The 21226-nt window shown below is 46.2% G+C and overlaps 1 protein-coding gene across 4 annotated transcripts in view; it reads right to left on the bottom strand.

Annotated features, from left to right (window-relative positions):
• Positions 1-18780, bottom strand: part of LOC126187981 (ras guanyl-releasing protein 3-like) — a 437195-nt gene extending 418415 nt beyond the window's left edge. For 3 of the 4 annotated variants that reach the window (XM_049929381.1, XM_049929382.1, XM_049929384.1), the window contains exon 1: positions 18648-18780. In XM_049929381.1, the coding sequence (XP_049785338.1) occupies positions 18648-18701 (54 nt within the window). In that variant the 5' untranslated portion in view covers positions 18702-18780. The remainder of the gene's footprint in view (positions 1-18647) is intronic. The other variant, XM_049929383.1, reaches the window with a different exon arrangement.
• Between the last annotated feature and the right edge of the window lie 2446 nt (positions 18781-21226).

Raw genomic sequence — 21226 nt, 5'->3', positions numbered from 1 at the left:
ACCAGGAACCGCGGTGTTGGCCGTCGAATGGCGCTAGCTACGCAGCATTTGTGCACCGCCGCCGTCAGTGTCAGCCAGTTTGCGGTGGCATACGGAGCTCCATCGCAGTCTTTAACACTGGTAGCATGCCGCGACAGCGTGGACGTGAACCGTATGTGCAGTTGACGGACTTTGAGCGAGGGCGTATAGTGGGCATGCGGGAGGCCGGGTGGACGTACCGCCGAATTGCTCAACACGTGGGGCGTGAGGTCTCCACAGTACATCGATGTTGTCGCCAGTGGTCGGCGGAAGGTGCACGTGCCCGTCGACCTGGGACCGGACCGCAGCGACGCACGGATGCACGCCAAGACCGTAGGATCCTACGCAGTGCCGTAGGGGACCGCACCGTCACTTCCCAGCAAATTAGGGACACTGTTGCTCCTGGGGTATCGGCGAGGACCATTCGCAACCGTCTCCATGAAGCTGGGCTACGGTCCCGCACACCGTTAGGCCGTCTTCCGCTCACGCCCCAACATCGTGCAGCCCGCCTCCAGTGGTGTCGCGACAGGCGTGAATGGAGGGACGAATGGAGACGTGTCGTCTTCAGCGATGAGAGTCGCTTCTGCCTTGGTGCCAATGATGGTCGTATGTGTGTTTGGCGCCGTGCAGGTGAGCGCCACAGTCAGGACTGCATACGACCGAGGCACACAGGGCCAACACCCGGCATCATGGTGTGGGGAGCGATCTCCTACACTGGCCGTACACCACTGGTGATCGTCGAGGGGACACTGAATAGCGCACGGTACATCCAAACCGTCATCGAACCCATCGTTCTACCATTCCTAGACCGGCAAGGGAACTTGCTGTTCCAACAGGACAATGCACGTCCGCATGTATCCCGTGCCACCTAACGTGCTCTAGAAGGTGTAAGTCAACTACCCTGGCCAGCAAGATCTCCGGATCTGTCCCCCATTGAGCATGTTTGGGCCTGGATGAAGCGTCGTCTCACGCGGTCTGCACGTCCAGCACGAACGCTGGTCCAACTGAGGCGCCAGGTGGAAATGGCATGGCAAGCCGTTCCACAGGACTACATCCAGCATCTCTACGATCGTCTCCATGGGAGAATAGCAGCCTGCATTGCTGCGAAAGGTGGATATACACTGTACTAGTGCCGACATTGTGCATGCTCTGTTGCCTGTGTCTATGTGCCTGTGGTTCTGTCAGTGTGATCATGTGATGTATCTGACCCCAGGAATGTGTCAATAAAGTTTCCCCTTCCTGGGACAATGAATTCACGGTGTTCTTATTTCAATTTCCAGGAGTGTATTTTTAATATATGTTATATAAAATATACAGGGCGTTCAAAAACGTGACGAATGCTTTGAGTGGTAATACTCATCAAAAAAAGAAAAATAAGTCCAGTAAACGTGGGTACGGAAACGCATTCTTTCCAAGATCAACACATGTTTATAGGAAGGTCTGCGGGACGCTTAGTTGTGTATATTAGCTCACCGTTGCATTGGCGCACGTGTCGGCAGGGTATTATGTTGTCTTACTCACAGTGCCCTACCTGCCATTGTGGTTTTCGTCGTGTTTGTGTGCCTTATTGTAAAAATGGTTCAAATGGCTCTGAGCACTATGGGTTTTAACATCTGAGGTCATCAGTCCCCTAGAACTTAGAGCTACTTAAACCTAGCTAATCTAAGGCCATTACACACATCCATGCCCGAGGCAGGATTCGAACCTGCGATCGTAGCGGCCGCGCGGTTCCAGACTGAAGCGCACAGAACCGCCCGGCCGCACCGGCCGGCTGCCTTATTGAACTCGTATAGTACTGTCAATTCAGGGTACGTATCATGGTTTATTACCTTCTTCCAAACGCGGATTTTCTTATGTATTTACTGTTATTGTGCTATTTGTACTTACAAACGGCTTAGTACAGTTACATTTTCTCTCTTCCACCACTTGTTAGCAATGGAAGCCTACTACTCGACAATAAAATGGCGGATATGACATTCCGCTATGGTTTAGCGAATGGGCGTAGCCAGCAAGCCCGTGCCCTCTTCGCTGAAAACTACCCTCAGGGCAGAGTGTTCTCTCATAAGCTGTTCGGCAGACTTTTCCAGCGACTGAGGGATTCAGGCACCCTTGCGCTTCGGAAGACTGACAATGGAAGCCACCGTACAGACCGCAATCCTGACATGGAGGAGCATGTCCTAGTTTCGGTGGAAAAACTCCTGCGACCAGTGTGAGACCATTAGCAGCAGCAGAAGGCATATCTCAGTCTCTTATCCTAGAGAGAGAGAGAGAGAGAGAGAGAGAGAGAGGAGGGAGGGGAGGGGTGTACTTCATGAACAATTGCAGTACCCGTATTATCTACAGCGCGTTCAGGCTCTAAGGCCACAGGATCATCATGACAGACGGCGGTTCTGTGAATGGCTGTTGCAGAACTGTGCCGCAGGTCCACTGTTCACATCCAAGATTTTATTTACCGATGAGGCAGGGTTCACAAGAGACGGTGTTGTGAATTTCCATAACCAGCTTGTCTGGACAGATTAAATCCCCAAGCAATTCAGGAAACGGGGCATCAACACGGATTCTCAATCAGCGTATGGACAGGTGTTCAAAATGGTCAAATGGCTCTGAGCACTATGGGACTTAACTTCTGAGGTCATCAGTCCCCTAGAACTTAGAACTACTTAAACCTAACTAACCTAAGGACATCACACACATCCATGCCCGAGGCAGGATTTGAACCTGCGACCGTAGCGGTCGCACGGTTCCTGACTGTAGCGCCTAGAACCGCTCGGCCACCCTGGCCGGCTATGGACAGGTGTACTTGGCGACAGATTAAAAGAGCCATAAGTGCTACCACATGACACTGATTAGACCTCTGATGACGTTAGCAGTTCCTGTCTGGGGATATGCAGCTCCTACACGACTGCACCGCCTGCAGATCATACAGAACAAAGTGCTACGAATCATTAGCAACGCTCCACGCTACACACGCACCGTGGATCTTCACCGTGAATACCGCCTTGATACCCTCAAGGAAGTATTCAAAAAAACACGCCACACGACTATACAAGAACTCGAGACACTCGAACAATCCTTTCATCCTCACTCTGGGAAACTACGATCACAACCATAGGTGGAAGCACAAGCGGCCAAAGACACTACTAGCTAGGGCATAGCCACCTCTGGTAAACTAACATACACCAACAAGCGACAAACGTCGGCAAGCCCCTGCATATCAGCAACACTGACTGGTAATTACCAGCTGCTATTAGAGCCGACCAGCAGGCCACAGCAGGGACACCGATGAGCTCGCCGACTGACGCACAAACAAACTGCCAACATTACCTTACACCGTGCATCCGATATATGACCTATCGGACACAAAAACGATAATAAACCTAACTGTTGCAGGTTGCTGAAGCTGAACGAGAGCTCTACACCGGCACCCAGCGGCAGCCTCCGACCAACACAACCGCACAGCGTCAAAGGTATCGACATGCATGATACCCACTACTAACAAAGCCTACCCTTGCATGACCTATCGCAGGCAGCAAGACATCCGCTACTGCTCTTACTACCCGACGTAACAATCGCAGAGGTCTTTTTCCCTTGGCTGTTGCCTTGGCACTTTTTTTCCTCTGCCCTTCAAACCGCTATCCTTCGTTCGACTTTGACCCAGTCTATCTCCAGATGAGCACGTATTAATGGTTAACCTTAACCAGACGTAAGCAAACATCGCAGCACCCACATCCTGCGACACCTCACATTAGTGAAAACTAACCCTTATGCAGAGATGGCAGTAGACCTATTGAGTTGTCCATCATTCTGATGCGGCTGTGCAGGGGCTCCACCTGTGTGTGTGTAAAAAATAAAAATAAAAAAAAAATTAAAAAAAACACCTCAAAGGTTAAATGGGGCACATTATCTGGACCTTCTCATTAATGTATTGCCTACCTTGCTGGAGGCTGTCCTGTTGCAGCAACGAATACAAATGTGCTATATGCATGATGGCGCACCAGCACGACTTTCGTCACCAATGTGAGAGATTATCTGATGCATATGTTTCAAGACCGCTGGATTGGCCTGCTCGTTCCCTAGATCTCAAACCCCTTGGGACATTTGAAGGAAATTGGTCTACGCCACGACAATCAACGATGTGCGGACTCTACAGGGTCGCGTCTTCAAAGAGAGCCAGCAGCTGCAATAACACCCGGGCATATTTCAAAGGGTGCGTCATTCCTTTCGCTGGAGGGCAGAGGGGGTGCATTGTGTTATGAATGGACGCCACGATGAATACCTCCTGTAAAGCAATCCTTATCGCAGAAAGTATGCATTTCTGGAGCCATGTTTATTAGACTTATTTTTCTTGTTTCTATGAGAACTACCACCTCGCAAAGTACTTGACACTTTTTTAACACCCTGTATATGTAATACATAAAGGGGAAATATTTCTACCAAAACTCTCGAAACATTCTTGACTGGTTTATCTAATGTTACACGACACTCTAATGCACACTGCCAGCCGGTGTGGCCGTGCGGTCTAGGCGCTTCAGTCTGGAACCGCGTAACCGCTCCGGTCGCAGGTTCGAATCCTGCCTCGGGCATGGATGTGTGTGATGTCCTTAGGTTAGTTAGGTTAAGTAGTTCTAAGTTCTAGGGGACTAATGACCACAGATGTTAAGTCCCATAGTGCTCAGAGCCATTTGAACCAATCTAATGAACACTCAGACTGGCATATACTATGTGTTTTTTAATATCTATAACATATATGTAATATTCAAAGGGGAAAAATTGTTACCAAAATTCTCAAAAAATACTTGACCGATAGTTTTCAAACTTCTGCAAGTTACTATAATAAACATTTGGACACGTATAGGCTATATGTTTTTAATAGATAGACACTAGACTCTTGCTAAATGGCCAATCTTCGCACATATGGGTGTCGGATTAGCGGAAGTGCCGGATTGTTGAGAGTATCTAAAATTTATTATAAACACACAGGGATTGTACTTTATCAAATCAAAAGATACATTAATTTTTCTAGAAAACTTAGTCCTTGAGTGTGTACATGCGTATTAGTATCAAAGTTTTAGTTGTCACCATGATGATACGCGACGGTAGTATGCTTTATCACACAACGGCTTTACAAGCATTTCATACGTCCTGCCATGTTTCTGTTTGCTTCAAAATGTACTCCAGGAAGACATCTCCAGCATCAGCACCAGCAGTGTGAGATACCCTAATGTTCTCTCCTCCTTTGTTCTCTTCTTCATCAGTTTCATAGTAACTTAACTGTGAGAGTATGATTACCTCTTTTCTGCTGAAGTTGGGTGATAAATAGTTACTTGTGCAACACTGTTTCCAGAAACAATGGTTTTCTGCGAAGAACGTCAGCTCAGTTTATATCTAATTTCGAGTTTCTGCTTGAGGTCTAGCATCACGTTTCCCTTTAGAAGCCATGAAAATGATCCGTAAGGAAAGCCACAATTTCAAGTCTACAGGAATGTTGAACATTATAATTAACTAACAATATGGTTGCAGACGAAATTTCATTATTGTAGGCGTCATTTCAGGTTGAACGACTAGATGTTGGAAGTGTCCCGGATTACTGAGAGGCCGGACTACTGAGGGTCGTATTAGGGAGAGTTTAGTGTGCCATAAATAAAAGAGAAACATTGTTAGCAAAAACCTCAATAAGTGCTTGACAGATTGATAACAAGTTTTTACATGTTTCTCTGATAAACATTAGGACTAGTATACTAGTATAGGCTATGATTTTTATACACGTTATATATATATATATATATATATATATATATATATATATATATATATATATATGTATATATATATATATATATACACTCCTGGAAATGGAAAAAAGAACACATTGACACCGGTGTGTCAGACCCACCATACTTGCTCCGGACACTGCGAGAGGGCTGTACAAGCAATGATCACACGCACGGCACAGCGGACACACCAGGAACCGCGGTGTTGGCCGTCGAATGGCGCTAGCTGCGCAGCATTTGTGCACCGCCGCCGTCAGTGTCAGCCAGTTTGCCGTGGCATACGGAGCTCCATCGCAGTCTTTAACACTGGTAGCATGCCGCGACAGCGTGGACGTGAACCGTATGTGCAGTTGATGGACTTTGAGCGAGGGCGTATAGTGGGCATGCGGGAGGCCGGGTGGACGTACCGCCGAATTGCTCAACACGTGGAGCGTGAGGTCTCCACAGTACATCGATGTTGTCGCCAGTGGTCGGCGGAAGGTGCACGTGCCCATCGACCTGGGACCGGACCGCAGCGACGCACGGATGCACGCCAAGACCGTAGGATCCTACGCAGTGCCGTAGGGGACCGCACCGCCATTTCCCAGCAAATTAGGGACACTGTTGCTCCTGGGGTATCGGCGAGGACCATTCGCAACCGTCTTCATGAAGCTGGGCTACGGTCCCGCACACCGTTAGGCCGTCTTCCGCTCACGCCCCAACATCGTGCAGCCCGCCTCCAGTGGTGTCGCGACAGGCGTGAATGGAGGGACGAATGGAGACGTGTCGTCTTCAGCGATGAGAGTCGCTTCTGCCTTGGTGCCAATGATGGTCGTATGCGTGTTTGGCGCCGTGCAGGTGAGCGCCACAATCAGGACTGCATACGACCGAGGCACACAGGGCCAACACCCGGCATCATGGTGTGGGGAGCGATCTCCTACACTGGCCGTACACCACTGGTGATCGTCGAGGGGACACTGAATAGCGCACGGTACATCCAAACCGTCATCGAACCCATCGTTCTACCATTCCTAGACCGGCAAGGGAACTTGCTGTTCCAACAGGACAATGCACGTCCGCATGTATCCCGTGCCACCCAACGTGCTCTAGAAGGTGTAAGTCAACTACCCTGGCCAGCAAGATCTCCGGATCTGTCCCCCATTGAGCATGTTTGGGACTGGATGAAGCGTCGTCTCACGCGGTCTGCACGTCCAGCACGAACGCTGGTCCAACTGAGGCGCCAGGTGGAAATGGCATGGCAAGCCGTTCCACAGGACTACATCCAGCATCTCTACGATCGTCTCCATGGGAGAATAGCAGCCTGCATTGCTGCGAAAGGTGGATATACACTGTACTAGTGCCGACATTGTGCATGCTCTGTTGCCTGTGTCTATGTGCCTGTGGTTCTGTCAGTGTGATCATGTGATGTATCTGACCCCAGGAATGTGTCAATAAAGTTTCCCCTTCCTGGGACAATGAATTCACGGTGTTCTTATTTCAATTTCCAGGAGTGTATATGTAATAAAATGTATAATAGTGGACTGTTGTTAATAAAAATTAATAGTGGAATGTTTTTAACAAAACTCTCGAACAGGTCTTGACCGATTTACTTCAAATTTTACACGATACTCTATTAAACATCTGAATTTGAATGACAATAAACGAGGCTCAGGTCGCAAGGGGGGGAGGGGGAGGAATGGGAATAACACGAGATGGGCAGACAGTGGGAGTAAATGAACATAAGAGAGTAAAAAGAAGATGATGGACAGAGAGAGGAGTCTGGAGGAGATGGAGAGAGAGGGATGAGAAGAAGATGGACAGAGGAAGGCGGGAGGAGGTGATGGGCAGAGAGCAGGGCAGAGACAGCGGGCAGCAGGAGACAGAGGGAAGGAGAAGATGAGAGGGAGAGAAGGTGATGGGCAGAGAGAGGGGGATTGGGGGATGGACACAGACAAGGGGGAGAAGGAGGTTAGGACATATATCCACCTACCATGCATATTTACCTGCTTTCCATTAAAACAGACTAAGCCTCAGCAACGGGTAACTAGCCAGCGTTAGTGCAGTTTGCCGGGTGGGTGGGTAACGTTTAGCGCACTGCTCCCTGTAGTGCTTTGCCCCTTTCGCTCTTAGGACAGATAGCGTTGATATGACGCAGGGAGTGGACCAATGTTTACGAACTCAACAGATAGTCATTCTTTAATGCGCGGGATCGTATTGGTTTGTGCTTCTAACTGAAATGTATATCGTCAAACGTCGTCGGAATAAAGGTAATTCTGGTATTCAATATATTATTTGATTTGAATGGAAATAATGAAAGGTCAGCGAGTGCCCTCCTACTACAGGGTGTTCGGAAATTCCCGTTACAAGCTTCTAGGTCTCACAGAGGTGAGTGAGTACATAATATTTTGAAATAGGAACCCATATCCGGAAATGTACCGTTTCCGTTCTACGACTTTTCCAGTTCAGGTTTTTAACTCATCCACTCCTGCTTGAGGAGTTGAATTAGGCGTGACGCAATACAGACATTCGGCAAGAATTCGTAAGGAACATCCGTTTATCACTTAATACCGTACTGATGCCTTACAACAACGGCTCGATGTGGTGACCACCAGAGTTGTTACAGACCCTGTACCTACGAAGCATGTTCTGGTACAGACTCTCAGACCCAACCCGGAGTCTCCTCAGTTTCTGGTGGAGCGGCCAGTACTTGTGCCAGCAGTTCTTCCCCTGTCTCTACACGAGTCTCGTAAATTAAACTTTGTGTTCGACTCCACAAGGAGTAGTCCATAGAACGTAGTACATGTCGTCCTATCTATCTTGTTGCATACCAGGACAAGCAACTCTGAGAATGAAATTTTACGTAGCCACCCAGATTTTATTACCGTCTACACAGATGGTTCTAAGCAGGGAGATGTTTCGGTTGTTCTGTCGTGTTCACCGGCATTGTCCTCAGGATAGGGCTTCCAGAGCAGTTTTCAGTTTATTACGCAGACCTGTTTGCTATCCGGAGGGCAATGGAGCAGATGAGAAGGCGTCGTGACAAAAAATTTATCATCTACTCACTGTTGGCCAGATCGGATGGTGCAACAGGTACAGGACGCTCTCCTTCTCTTGCACAGGCGAAACAAGGAAATCACTTTCTGCTGGGTTCCAGGGCACATAGGCATCCAGGGAAACGAACTCGTGCTGCTGCTGCTAAGGAGGCTTGCTTCCCTCCTCCTCCTGCCCGCTGTTCAGTCCGTCTGCGGGCTGTCACTTCATTACCAGGAAGGCCATATGTTGGTGGAAGTCACAGTGGCTGGAAGTGGGGAACAATAAACTACGTTCCATCAAGACTTCAGTGCGACCATGGACCACCTCCTTCCGCTTGCGACGGTGTGAAGAAGTAGCCCTTACTCGGCTTAGAGTGGGACATTCTCCATTGGCACATGGCTTCCTCTTACATCGGGAGGAGCCCCCACTATGTCAGAGATGCGGGAGACAGCTGTCAGTACGACATCTTTTAACTGAGTGTGTTTTATATGGCGACCTGAGGGTTGAACTGGGTCTCCCACAGGATCTTCCCTCTATTTTAACAGATAACGAGGCGAGTGTTGTTCGTATCTTAAAATTTTGTGTGGTGTCCGGAATTCTTCCCAAAATACTGGTGTGCGGACTTAATGTGTCACGGAGTGGCTGGGTCACGTATTGTTTCTAAATCGTCATCCAGCCAAGCATATTTGTCCCTTTTTAACAGCATCTTTACAGGTATTTTCTCCATAATTTTATTTAGTTATCCCACTGTGTCTCGCTGCGGTTTTATTACGGGCTTTTCTGAACCTCACCTTTTTGAGGTTGCTTTACGTTTCTTATAGTGGGATCAAACGTAGTTTTCCAGTTTATTGATCTCCTTCCATAGATTATGGAAATCTTCTTCGGTATAACATTAATGCAAGGGCGTTGATGACCTAGCTGTTTAGCGCCCTCCGCCATAAATCGTCATCATCATCAACTTTTCTCTTTCCCTCAGCATAAGTGGACGCGTTATTCATCTGAACTGAAACCGCCGCAGAACGGAAACGCTAAGTTTCCGGACATGGATTTCTAATCCAAAAATTGTGTACTCACTCCCCTCTACAAGTCCTAGAAGTCTGTAAACTCAACCCTAAATCTACGATCACGGGATCGATTATAGTAAAAATGGAAATGAGATTATGACATCGTTGGCGGGGAAGTCCCATCCGGGGAAGTTCGGCCGCCAAGTGCAAGTCTTATTTCAGTCTACGCCACATTGGGTGACTTGTGCGCCGGTGATGAGGATGAAATGATGATGAGGACAACACAACAACCCGTCCACGAGCGGAGAAAATCTCCAACCCGGCCGGGAATCGGACCCGAGCCCGCTTACATGGGAGGCAAGCACGTTACCACCCAGCTAAGCAGGCGGAAAAATAATTATTTGACATCGTTGTAGGAGGCGATCGTTAAATGTGTTGTTGTAGCCTTCTTGTGGAGAACTTGTATTTACCAAGGTCGCAAGAAGGAAAAAGATTACTAGTTTCGACCAGTTAAATGATCATCTTCAGATCACATAATAGAAAGCAGTGTCTACATCGAGTATTGAAGCAAAACCCTTTGTTAGGATCATGATTACAATTTCAAACTCAAAATTGTTATACGTATTAGATTCGCTGTGCGCCACTTCATTGTGCAGTGTAACAGATCATTATAGTGATATAAAGAGGCAACATAAGGAGCCATCTCGTCTGTTGACAATATCGGAAGAATCTAAGCAGCTGACAGCAATCGGCAGACTAAATGCATTTTATAAGGTACAGCACTTTTCAGAGGGAAGATGTAAAACTAAGCGACGGGTGAAAATACTTGTTTCCCTCTAGAATCTTCAACCCAATAATGCTATACGACTTCGCTTTAGAACAATCTGGGCCGCATGGTGCTTCGTGTGACTCAAACAGGGCACTACAAGCCCATGGCGGAGATAGACTGCGTTGCTGTTGTTGTAATGTGGCTGTAAAATCAAGTACTAAGTGGACTTGGAGTGTGAGATCATCCGATGATTTTGCAAAAACTAAAAAAGGTGCCACTGAAATGGGTATCAGGTGATTGTAGAGTAAAAAACAGTGACGTATGAGAAATGCCTCCCTGCTGTGTTGTCCTAGAACGATGCATCAGTAGTGTAATGGCGTGGGCCTGTGCAAGTACTCACCGCCATCGTCATACTGCTTGCCGTAGTCACCAGCACAGCATTTCGCTACCGCGACTGCATAGCTACGTCGGCACGACTGCTCAGTCAGTGTCCAGCGGTACTGCAGAAACCTGAGACACGTGGCGGGATTGTGGCATGTGGAGTACGTTATACCTCGGGAATCTGCTTAACAAGTCTTCCCTGGCACGTATAAATACTGACCATCCAGTGATAAATAATCGGTGATCACCGCTAAGGGAACTACAGCCGTTGGGCCGTTGTCGCTCACCTACAATCCGCTGGAACAGCTACAGCTGCTCGCCATCCTGTAGGACCACCTGGTAGTGGGTCCAGCTTTGGCTGACGGTCCAAATGAGGCTCTCTCAGCAACTGATCCTCTAGGAATCCACCGACGCCAGACGCAGCGATCCATTTGCGAGGTTGGGGTTCGTTCCCGGAAGTCTCCACTGCCAGTGCACGCCGCTGCAGACTGCTAGTCCGCCTTGCTAACAGTATAACTGGGTAAGACCGCCCCACAGCCCCGAACTGCTCCCCAACAATTCTTACCTTGCAAGGTCGTCACACTACTGGGCCCCAGAGGGGGTGGCATTGCAGGTATTTTTAACAACTACACATCGTGCACTGAGGACTGTGGGTGCGACACACTCTCTCTGCCTGCTGCACATGGAAACGAGTCTCCTGTGGTAAACTGTGTAAATAACTAAATGAATCAACTGTTTCCAAGTTGAACGTGAACCACTCCGCCTACTCACTGGAGAACCAACGCCCCTACAGTAAGGTAACCTCCGGCTGACGTCGCCACGGCATTCAAGAGATCTTTCGTCACCAGCGGAAGGTGTTTCTTGTTTAGCTTCGAGTACCATGTCACGTGTCGTCCATTACAACTGAATAGAACACGCTTACACAGGAACATCTCGCAGAGGCACCAAGCGCTATGAGTTCAGTGTGTAGTAACTAGCAGCTACTAAGGGAGACGTCCAGGACCTCTTACTATTAATGCCGTGCTGTACATAAGGGGCTGTCGTTGAACGTGGAATCTTAAGCCGTCACTAACTTCCTCGGAGCAGAATTTGTGTTCAGTGCTCAGAATGAAATACAAGTATTTCTTGAAGCGAATCAGATAGCCTATCATCGCGGATGCACATTCGAAACAGCAAAGAGGATGGAATAAAATACAAGCTCAAAAATAAAAAAGTTGATTGTGGTTGCCCTCATTTCGGATAAATGAAATTTTCGCAAGAATCAGTCTCCTGCTTCGGGAATATGAATAATTTTTGGTTGTACACCATCGAATGCCACATGAGTTCATCATACGTGCCGCAAAGGTTTCCATTCCTTTGTTTACCTAATTTTGAACTGGTTACCTAGTTTTTAATGAGATGGAATAGAGGAAATTAAGTTTATTCCCTTATAATGTTATATGTATGCAGTGTAGATTAGATATACTTTCATGAAATACATTACGAAACAATAGACGAAGTCTGTTGCAGGATAAATTTTTCATATGCTGTTTACCGAGCTCTGAGACAGTACTTCATTAAGAAACAGCGTATTTCATCATGCTTGTGACTTGCAAATATTTTACACCTAGACGTGCGACAGTTACCCGTTACGAATCACTTGAACTTGCCATAATGGGTAACAAGAGGAGTATATGGAATTCTCTGAATTCTAAGACCCGCCTAGTAATTAACCGTTGGTAAATTATTCAAAAGAGCATATGAACGTCGCACATGCACAAAACATGTATTTGATGGATGAGAATGTCACTCGAACCAGCTACCCACTAAAAACAGGTAACATCTGAGACATCCATAAATCACATAAAGACGAAGTGAATTCTGCTGGAGACCTTCCATTGATTTTTCACAAATCTTGGCCAATATTTGTCGCAGTAAGGAGATTAACTTATGGTATGTTTTATGCTACAATATGTCACCCTCGTGTAATAGACGTAATTAACTACAAGAAAATTTGCTGACGATAGCACGAATTGAAATGTAATATCACGCACCAGTAGCAAAGACCTGTACAGGTAATGAACAAAAGGTACAGTAATACTTGTACAGCTGTGTACACTTCTTTCCAGCACGTAGTGTCTCAACGTAGCATCTGTGCAAAATGGCGATCTACGTGAAATTCGCAAATTTCGTAATTATGATCACATGCTAAGCAGATAATGACATATCCTGAACGGCTGTTACTATCCCAACCTTGATCCATGGTAGTGTCGAAGCTATTTCCTGGAATACTTCGCATTACCAAAGCAAAGCTCTAAAAACTAAACTCCACCGGACCAGGCCATGAAGACTCAACGGTACTGAGCAGCCGCCGTGTCACCCTCAGCCCACAGGCGTCACTGGATTTGGATATGGAGGGGCATGTGGTCAGCACATGTCAGTTTACGATGTCAGTCTGTCAGTTTACGAGACCGGAGCCGCTACTTCTCAGTCAAGTAGCTCCTCAGTTTGCCTCACTAAGGCTGAGTGCACCACGCTTGCCAACAGAGCCCGGCAGACCGGATGGTCACCCACCCAAGTGCTATCCGAGCCCGACTGCGCTTAACTTCGGTGATCTGAAGGGAACCGGTGTTACCACTGCGGCAAGGCCGAAAGCAAAGCTGTAGGAGCTGATCAAAGGGGCCGATGTCAGAGGTTTAAGGAGTACATTTCAGCAAATCCGTTAGATTTTTATCGTATACCGATCCACTGGCCACTGCTTTGTGTGCAGGAACGTTATCATTGTCTGAAATGTTTTCGTAAACACCTGCCTTCCTCTTGTCATCAATTGAAGATAATGATATGAGCCTGATCCGCAAACCCTTTAGTGGACACCACTTCGGCGCGGTGACTTGCGCTCGATGATTATGAAATGATAATGAGGACAACACACACAAACGTACACACACACACACACACACACACACACACACACACACACACACACACACACGAGCGCGCGCTCGCGCACGCACGCACACACAGTCCCGAACAGAAAAAATCCCCGACCCGGCCGGGAATCGAATCCGGGGCTCCAAGAAAGAGAGGGAGCATGCTAACCACAAGGCCACGAGCTGCTGACAGTCTGATCCGTAAACAACAGATTCTGTTTTGTTATGCGATGTTAACGTGGCAAGGCAAGTGAAATACTTGTCGCTGGTAGCATTGCAACTGTGCACCACTGCGCTCTCCCAACAAAGACAGTGGCCGTACTTTGTTGCTCGTGGAAAAATTGATTATTCCTCGTGTTTTGCTTTCACTAGACGATATTTTGATTGTAAGTAGCGGCCAAACGAAGTTTTACGCTGAAATTAGGCATGGCATGAAACGTCCAAAGATAAATTTTCGCTTCACTCTCTCCCACTCAACGCGAAAACGAAATTAATAGCGAGAACTCACACATGTGAAAGTGCGCGATAATAGAAGCGAAGAAATCCCAATAAGAGTAGATCCACAAACGAGGCGTTCGCGAAACAATTACGAATGTGTGGTTACGGCCGCCACTGACTTAACATTTCAAACGCAGCCGTACTGAACAGAACAATAGTTCATACTGAAGTCAGTGGTTGTAAAAAACACGAAGTCACATTTACTCCTTAAACGGTTGGTTTGCTTACCCATGTTTATCGAAATGAGCGTACGGCAATTGTGGCTGGGATCCCCCTTCTCGGGAATTCGCTTTCATTTTCGTATACGTTCAGCCATGTTAATATTCGTTGTTTTTTCAAAATGTTCAAATGTGTGTGAAATCTGATTGGACTTAACTGCTAAGGTCATCAGTCCCTAAGCTTACACACTACTTAACCTAAATTATCCTAAGGACAAATACACACACCGATGCCCGAGGGAGGGCTGGGACCAGCCGCATTGTCCAATACTGCAGCGCCCTAGACCGCTCGGCTAATCCCGCGCTGTTTATTATGATACATTCTATATACATCGAGTCCGCCTCCATAGCTCACTGGTCGGCGGGTTTGTCGGCTGACGGAGGACCCATGTTCGATTTCTGGATGTTTCTTTGATGAGACGACTGGAATGGAGTGCGCTCAGCCTCGTGCAGCCAACTGAAAAGCTACCTGATTGCGAGTTAGCGGTTCCAAGGCCAAGAAAGCCGACAAAGGCCTGCAGGGCAGTAGCTTGTCCCATGCCACCCCGTACCGCATCCATGAGGCCACTGACAGGACGACATGGCGACCAGTCGGTCCCGATTGTCCCATAAGGGCCAGAACACGGAGCTTTGCTTTGCTAGTAAGACGTAACATCACTTTTATTTCAAGAAAGGTTCGACAACTCGAAACTAGGCTTTCGCAAATGATAGTACGCACTGGAGCATGTAATGTTGTTGCATTGTTGATCTTCTCGCCTTTTCTGTCAACTATGATACTGAATCAACTATAATTCTTTTGAATGGAACGATTATCTTTTTAACGGTATTAGAAATCGCTTAAAGAGTTAACTACAGGGATGGATAGGTTGTTAATGTTGGCATTGAGAATTTTTGATTAAGTATCTCAGTCAGGTGATAAGCCTGAAAGGCAAAGCGACTGGTATCGGCTATTTACATGCTAGGCTCTGTCATTGAATCAGGCCTATCGAGTATGTTGTTTCCTTCTTCTTCTGTGTACACACACCTCAAATAGTTTTTCTTAGTTTCTTCTGATCCGCTAGAAGGAAGCGTATACTTTCATTTATAGTAATCGTAGCTGACCATGAATCTATATCGTATTAAGAAGGGCCAAGAGAAACTACATTTTATGTTAGTAGTGTACGCCTATCTTCTTGCTGCATGTAAGTACGAACCTGGCGCAAGAACACCGCTTGGCGTTTATTACACCGCAACAGCTGATTCTGGCTGCCTTACCTTTAAATTTTAGCTCATTTCTCGGATACTCTTTGCGAAAAGTTTGAACGCCAAGAGTAACAGGCTTAGTCATTTTTTAAGAAGCTTTCTAATGCTGTTGAAGCAGTATATATTTAATTAAACACACACACACACACACACACACACACACATACACATACACACACACACACACACACACACACACACACACACACACACACACACACACCATACACGCATTCGCTTCAATATCTCGGCCCATACAACGGTGCAGATGAAACATGCGACACAACAACTTACCACTCTGCATACCATCATTCTTGGAAAGTTCACGAAATAAAAGGAGTGTTATCTCCTAGGCAAGTCACTATATATTAAGATATACACAAGATGTACAAAAAACAACGAATTCTAATTTTTAGTGTTTAAAGGAAATAAAAATAAACTTTAGTTTATTTTCAGATTTTCCCCTATAGGGATCTAAGAACGTTTTGACCCTAATGATCGTTAGAGACGGTGCTCAAACTACTGCGCGACGAATGTCGTTTCAGACATGTTGCTGAAAATGTCATTCGTGTACATTTATGCAGAATTGGTGTCTGTGCGTTAATGATAGGCTAACACACACAAAACAACACTAATGGCTACAGCTTCAGCGAAACGGGCGACCAGTTCTTCTGACGTGTCTCTGTCGGTGTTTCGTACACCAAACCCTTCTTCTCCCTACACAAGAATAGCAATGAAGTCGAGAGAACGTGTTAACCATGGTCGTGGCGCACACCTCCCAGTTCACCCACTCCAGTAGTTCTCTGGAAACTATGTGGTAAGTTCCTACGGGACCAAACTGCTGAGGTCATCGGTCCCTACGCTTACACACTACTTAATCTAACTTAAGCCGTGCGGTGTAGGGCACCTTGTCACGGTACGTGCGGTTCCCCCCGACGGAGGTTCGAGTCCTCCCTCGGGCATGGGCGTGTGTGTTGTTCATAGCGTAAGTTACTTTAAGTTAGATTAAATAATGTGTAGGCTTAGGGACCGATGATCTGAGCAGTTTGGTCCCATAAGACCATACCACGAATTTCCAAATTTTTCAATCTAACTTAAACTAACTTACTCCAAGGACAACACATACACGCATGCCCCAGGGAGGACTCGAACCTCGGACAGGAGGGGGGGGGGGGGCGAACCGTGGCAAGGCGCCGTAGACCGCAGGCTACCCCGCGCGACACTTGTTCTCTGACATCAACGGTAAAAAGCACTGGGGGCCTTGGAGGACGTTTGTTGCCTCCGTACTAGCGGGGCATTGTCCAACATTTCCAGTAGTACTTCACGGAGAAAGAGATGTAATTTCCTCCACCGACAGTCTTAGGCAGAGGATACGAACCAATCAGATGGTCGTTTACAAGAACAGCCGACACATTTATGGTAGTGGAACATACGAATTAAATTCCAGATTCCAGTGTCAACGTGTTACATAGGAAACAGTCAAAACAACTGTGAACATTGGTCTAAGGGAAGTCCAGCGTCATATCCTTCAACATTGCGTGTGTGACGTTTGTGCCACACAACAGAAGCGTTTCTTTTTATCTCCTCCAATTACAAATTAGTATAAGTAGTTTTTACATTATATACGCGAGGAAAAAGAAGGGGTAGAGAACGGGATCGTTGTATTTGATGTAATATACAAAAACAAATTCTCAGTAATGAACCATTAAAAAACATGGATTCCATAATTCAAATCATTTCATATAGAGTTATTCAGTTGTCCCTACCTATGGGTTTTATGCAATCCATAACGCCTCCAGATACCTCACACAAGATTTTCATATTCTCTCGCTCGTTATATGCCAAGTATTAGCACTACGTAAAAAATGAACAGGACCTTTTTGCAGATTTGATGTAGTTATTTTGTACTAGGGCGCGTTTTCGCTAGAGTCCATTAACTACATTATATTTCCTACAGAGAGATCTTGTTAATTTTTTCTGTAGGACTAACAGTTGGCGCATAACGAGCGAGAGAATATAAAATTTCGTGTTTGGGTTTTGAAGGCGTTGCGGGATGTATAAAACTCATAGGTAGGGGTAGCTGAATCATTCTTTATGTATATAGAGGGGGGGGGGGTGGAGGGTTGTATTTGATGTAGTATAACACAATCTCTTAGTAAACCCGCCAGGGTAGCCGAGAGCGCTAACGCACTGCTTCCTGGACTCGGGTAGGCGCGCCGGCCCCGGATGGAATCAGCCCAGTGGATTAACGACGAGAGCCGATGTGCCGGCCAGCCTGGATGTGGTTTTTAGGCGGTTTTCCACATCACGCTGGGTGAGTACCGGGCTGTTTCCCATGTCCCGCCTCAGTTACACGGCTCGCAGACATCTGAACACTTTCGCTCTATTCCATGGATTACACTCGTCGCAGACAGTTGCAGTACACTAATTCCGTCCCAGGGGGTAAGGGGTGGCGGCAGGAAGGGCATCCGGGCACCCCTTAACCATTAAGATGCCAAATCCGATTAACGATGGCTGACCCTGCGTAACTGTGAGACAAGGCTCAAGCGATAGAATAGAACACAATCTCTTAGTAACGAATCTCTGAAGATCGCGTGGATCCAATAACTCGAAAACCATCACTGTCCATTCTGTAACAGCATGCCCGCATAACAGATTTCACGACCTATAACACTCCACAGATCCTTCTGGAAATAGAGAAACGAGTCCTGCAGCAAGCATTGGTGTCACGCAGAAGCGGAGCCGGCGATGTTTGTTGGCGACGAGAACGGTGCTGACGGGAAGTGGCGCGCGTTGGGCGGTGAGCGGCGAGGCGCGGTACTCACTTTGCCGCGGCGGACGACGCTGCCGAAGACGGCCCTGCGGCGGGACGCCGACATGGCGACTGCAGCGTCGCGCCGCGCCGCGCCGCGTCCTGCGCCTGCCTGCCACCGCTTGCGTCAGCGCGCTCTTCCTGCGCCGTGTTCCGGCTGCGCGGCCCGCTTATCGCACCGGCGCCGTCACCGCGCCGACTCACACGCCGGCCGCGACCGCGCAGATATCCCGCGATACCGCCGCCAGGCCCCGAGCGCGCCAACAACAACAACACCGCCTCCTCTCCCTCCGGCACTCGTCAACATTTTACGAGGTCCCGCTCACGCTCAAATCTTGAAGTGTGTGTGGAATAATTTTTTTAAAAAATGGCAGTCAAATGTTTTGTGGACTGGTTTGTCTAAAAGTAAGGAATAAAATAGAGAATTATTTGACACGTCTTTGAAAGAGGCTCGAATTCATGAACAGCAAATGAGATGCCAACTGACAATTTAAAACTCAATGTTTAATTTATATTTTTAACCCTAGGATGCATATACAGGGCCTCCGAGGCCCTTGTGTGTCTTCATTTTTTAAAAAAATTCTGTAATTTCTTTATTTTTTAATTTCAAACTGCTTTCCAGTACTCTTTCACTAACACAGTGACATTCCTCCTATCAAGTCTGTACGAGATACCTTTTTAAGTTTTCTGTATAATTCAATACGTTTACCCATACACAGTGAATGCATAAGCTGGGCTTCAGAAGCCCTCACACATTTATAAATGTTCTTTAGCCTATATTGACTTCAACATTTGTTTGGGAGCAGTTATTAATTGAACAATAACTGTAGTGGTATTTCCAGCAACAGCAGTAGCTCTAGTAGCAATAGTATAACTAAAAATTAATACACACTACTTTCACATATTGGCGATGTCGGTGTATTATTGATCTTTTAGCTATCAAATGTTTTATTATTGCATAGTATTGTTATCCTGTGCTGCTCTTGTCAGCCTCATTGTTACTGTAGTTTGTTGCTGCAATGCCCATGTTGTTATAGGTATGACTCGTTTAGCGCTGCACAAGCTGCTGTTCGAGAGACTCGCATTTTGCTATGGTTTCGGCACGCAAAGCAAGAGAGTCAGTACGTGCAAATGCAGCTAATTTTGAAAGTTTAGTGGCTTAATGGTTTGAAGAAGATGATTCTTGCGAGGAAGGAAATATTTTTGAAGATGCAAGTAGTGAAGAATCAACCAGTGAACCTGCAGATGTGAATACTGAGGCAGATGATAGTCCTTCCGATAATATTACTTCATCAGAGTCTAAAAATGGAGAACCCCACAAAAAGGTATAGAAGACCACACATACATTAGTCGGAAAGGAACGATTTGGAAATTAAATCCTCCTGCAACTTTTCGTACGCCTGCCCATAATATCGTAAAGAAGCCACCTGGTCCAGCCTTTGGTTTGAAAACCTGTAAACCTAAGGATGCCTGGGACTATTTCATCTCCAAGGAAATACTAGAGGAAATCATCAACTGCACAAGTATTGAAGGCAGTATTTTACGTGGTAAAACGTGGAAAAACGTTTCGCTTGCTGAAATGGTTTTCTTGGTATTTTACTGCTTTCTGGTGTTGAGAAGAGTTGGATGTCCCTATTAGAGAATTATTCTTGGATGAAAAGGCAAATCCTACATATAAGGCCATCATGTCAGTAAACAGATTCGAGGATATAAGGAGAATGATTAGATTTGGTGACAGGCGTACCCGTGAAGCTCGATCTGCAGATGACAAACTTGCAGCTGTTCGCTAGGTATGGGAACTATTTCTTGACAAGTGTAGAAATTTCACCTACTATATGCCCTCTAAATCAGCCAAGTATGGCATAAAAATATTTTGGTTATGTGATGCTACATCTGCATATGCAAGGAGTACTAGTCCCAGGCAGGTGGTGGATTATGTAGACTGTACAGTCTGCTCTTATGTGACCTTAGATCATTTAAAGGTGCGTCAAATATTCCTCTAATCTATTTTATTTCTTACTTTTTTACAAATGACTTCACAGAACATTTGACTGTTTTTTATATTTTTTCTTCCTTTTCAGATTTTGACCAAAGTTTATGTTGCCCAACTTGTCCATTTCCTACTCATTGTTTGGACACGAAAATTTGGACAAAAATCCATTTTGTGATTTCCTCTCAATTCATTAATTAATTTTTTCTTAATTATTCGGATACTTTCAAGCAATGAAATATATTTTTTTCCAAAACTAGACCTCAAACTAGTCAATTTGATATCCGATTTGTCCATTTTCCACTCTTCGTTTGGCTTTGAAAATTACGACAAATATTTTCCTTCAAATCGTTAACCAAGTTTATCTTAAAGAATTTTGTAAGGAAATCATTTTCAGTGGTTGCAATGTAATATTTATTTGTTTGTACCTGGACGTTTCTGCACACGAAGCTTGCCTGTAACGGCTTACAGTGCCATTTTCCAGTGCAATTCTAGATGAAGTAGACGATCATATGGCATCTACGGGCCAAATGTGAGCTGTCTACTGTGAAGTATTGTTATTATATTCACGTAGCTGTTATAATATGAAATTTTTCGTGATA

This window comes from Schistocerca cancellata, chromosome 5, assembly GCF_023864275.1.
Source record: "Schistocerca cancellata isolate TAMUIC-IGC-003103 chromosome 5, iqSchCanc2.1, whole genome shotgun sequence".
NCBI classification, from domain to species: domain Eukaryota; kingdom Metazoa; phylum Arthropoda; class Insecta; order Orthoptera; family Acrididae; genus Schistocerca; species Schistocerca cancellata.
The sequence above is the reverse complement of the archived record's forward strand: the minus strand, read 5'-3'. Positions and strand labels throughout refer to the sequence as shown.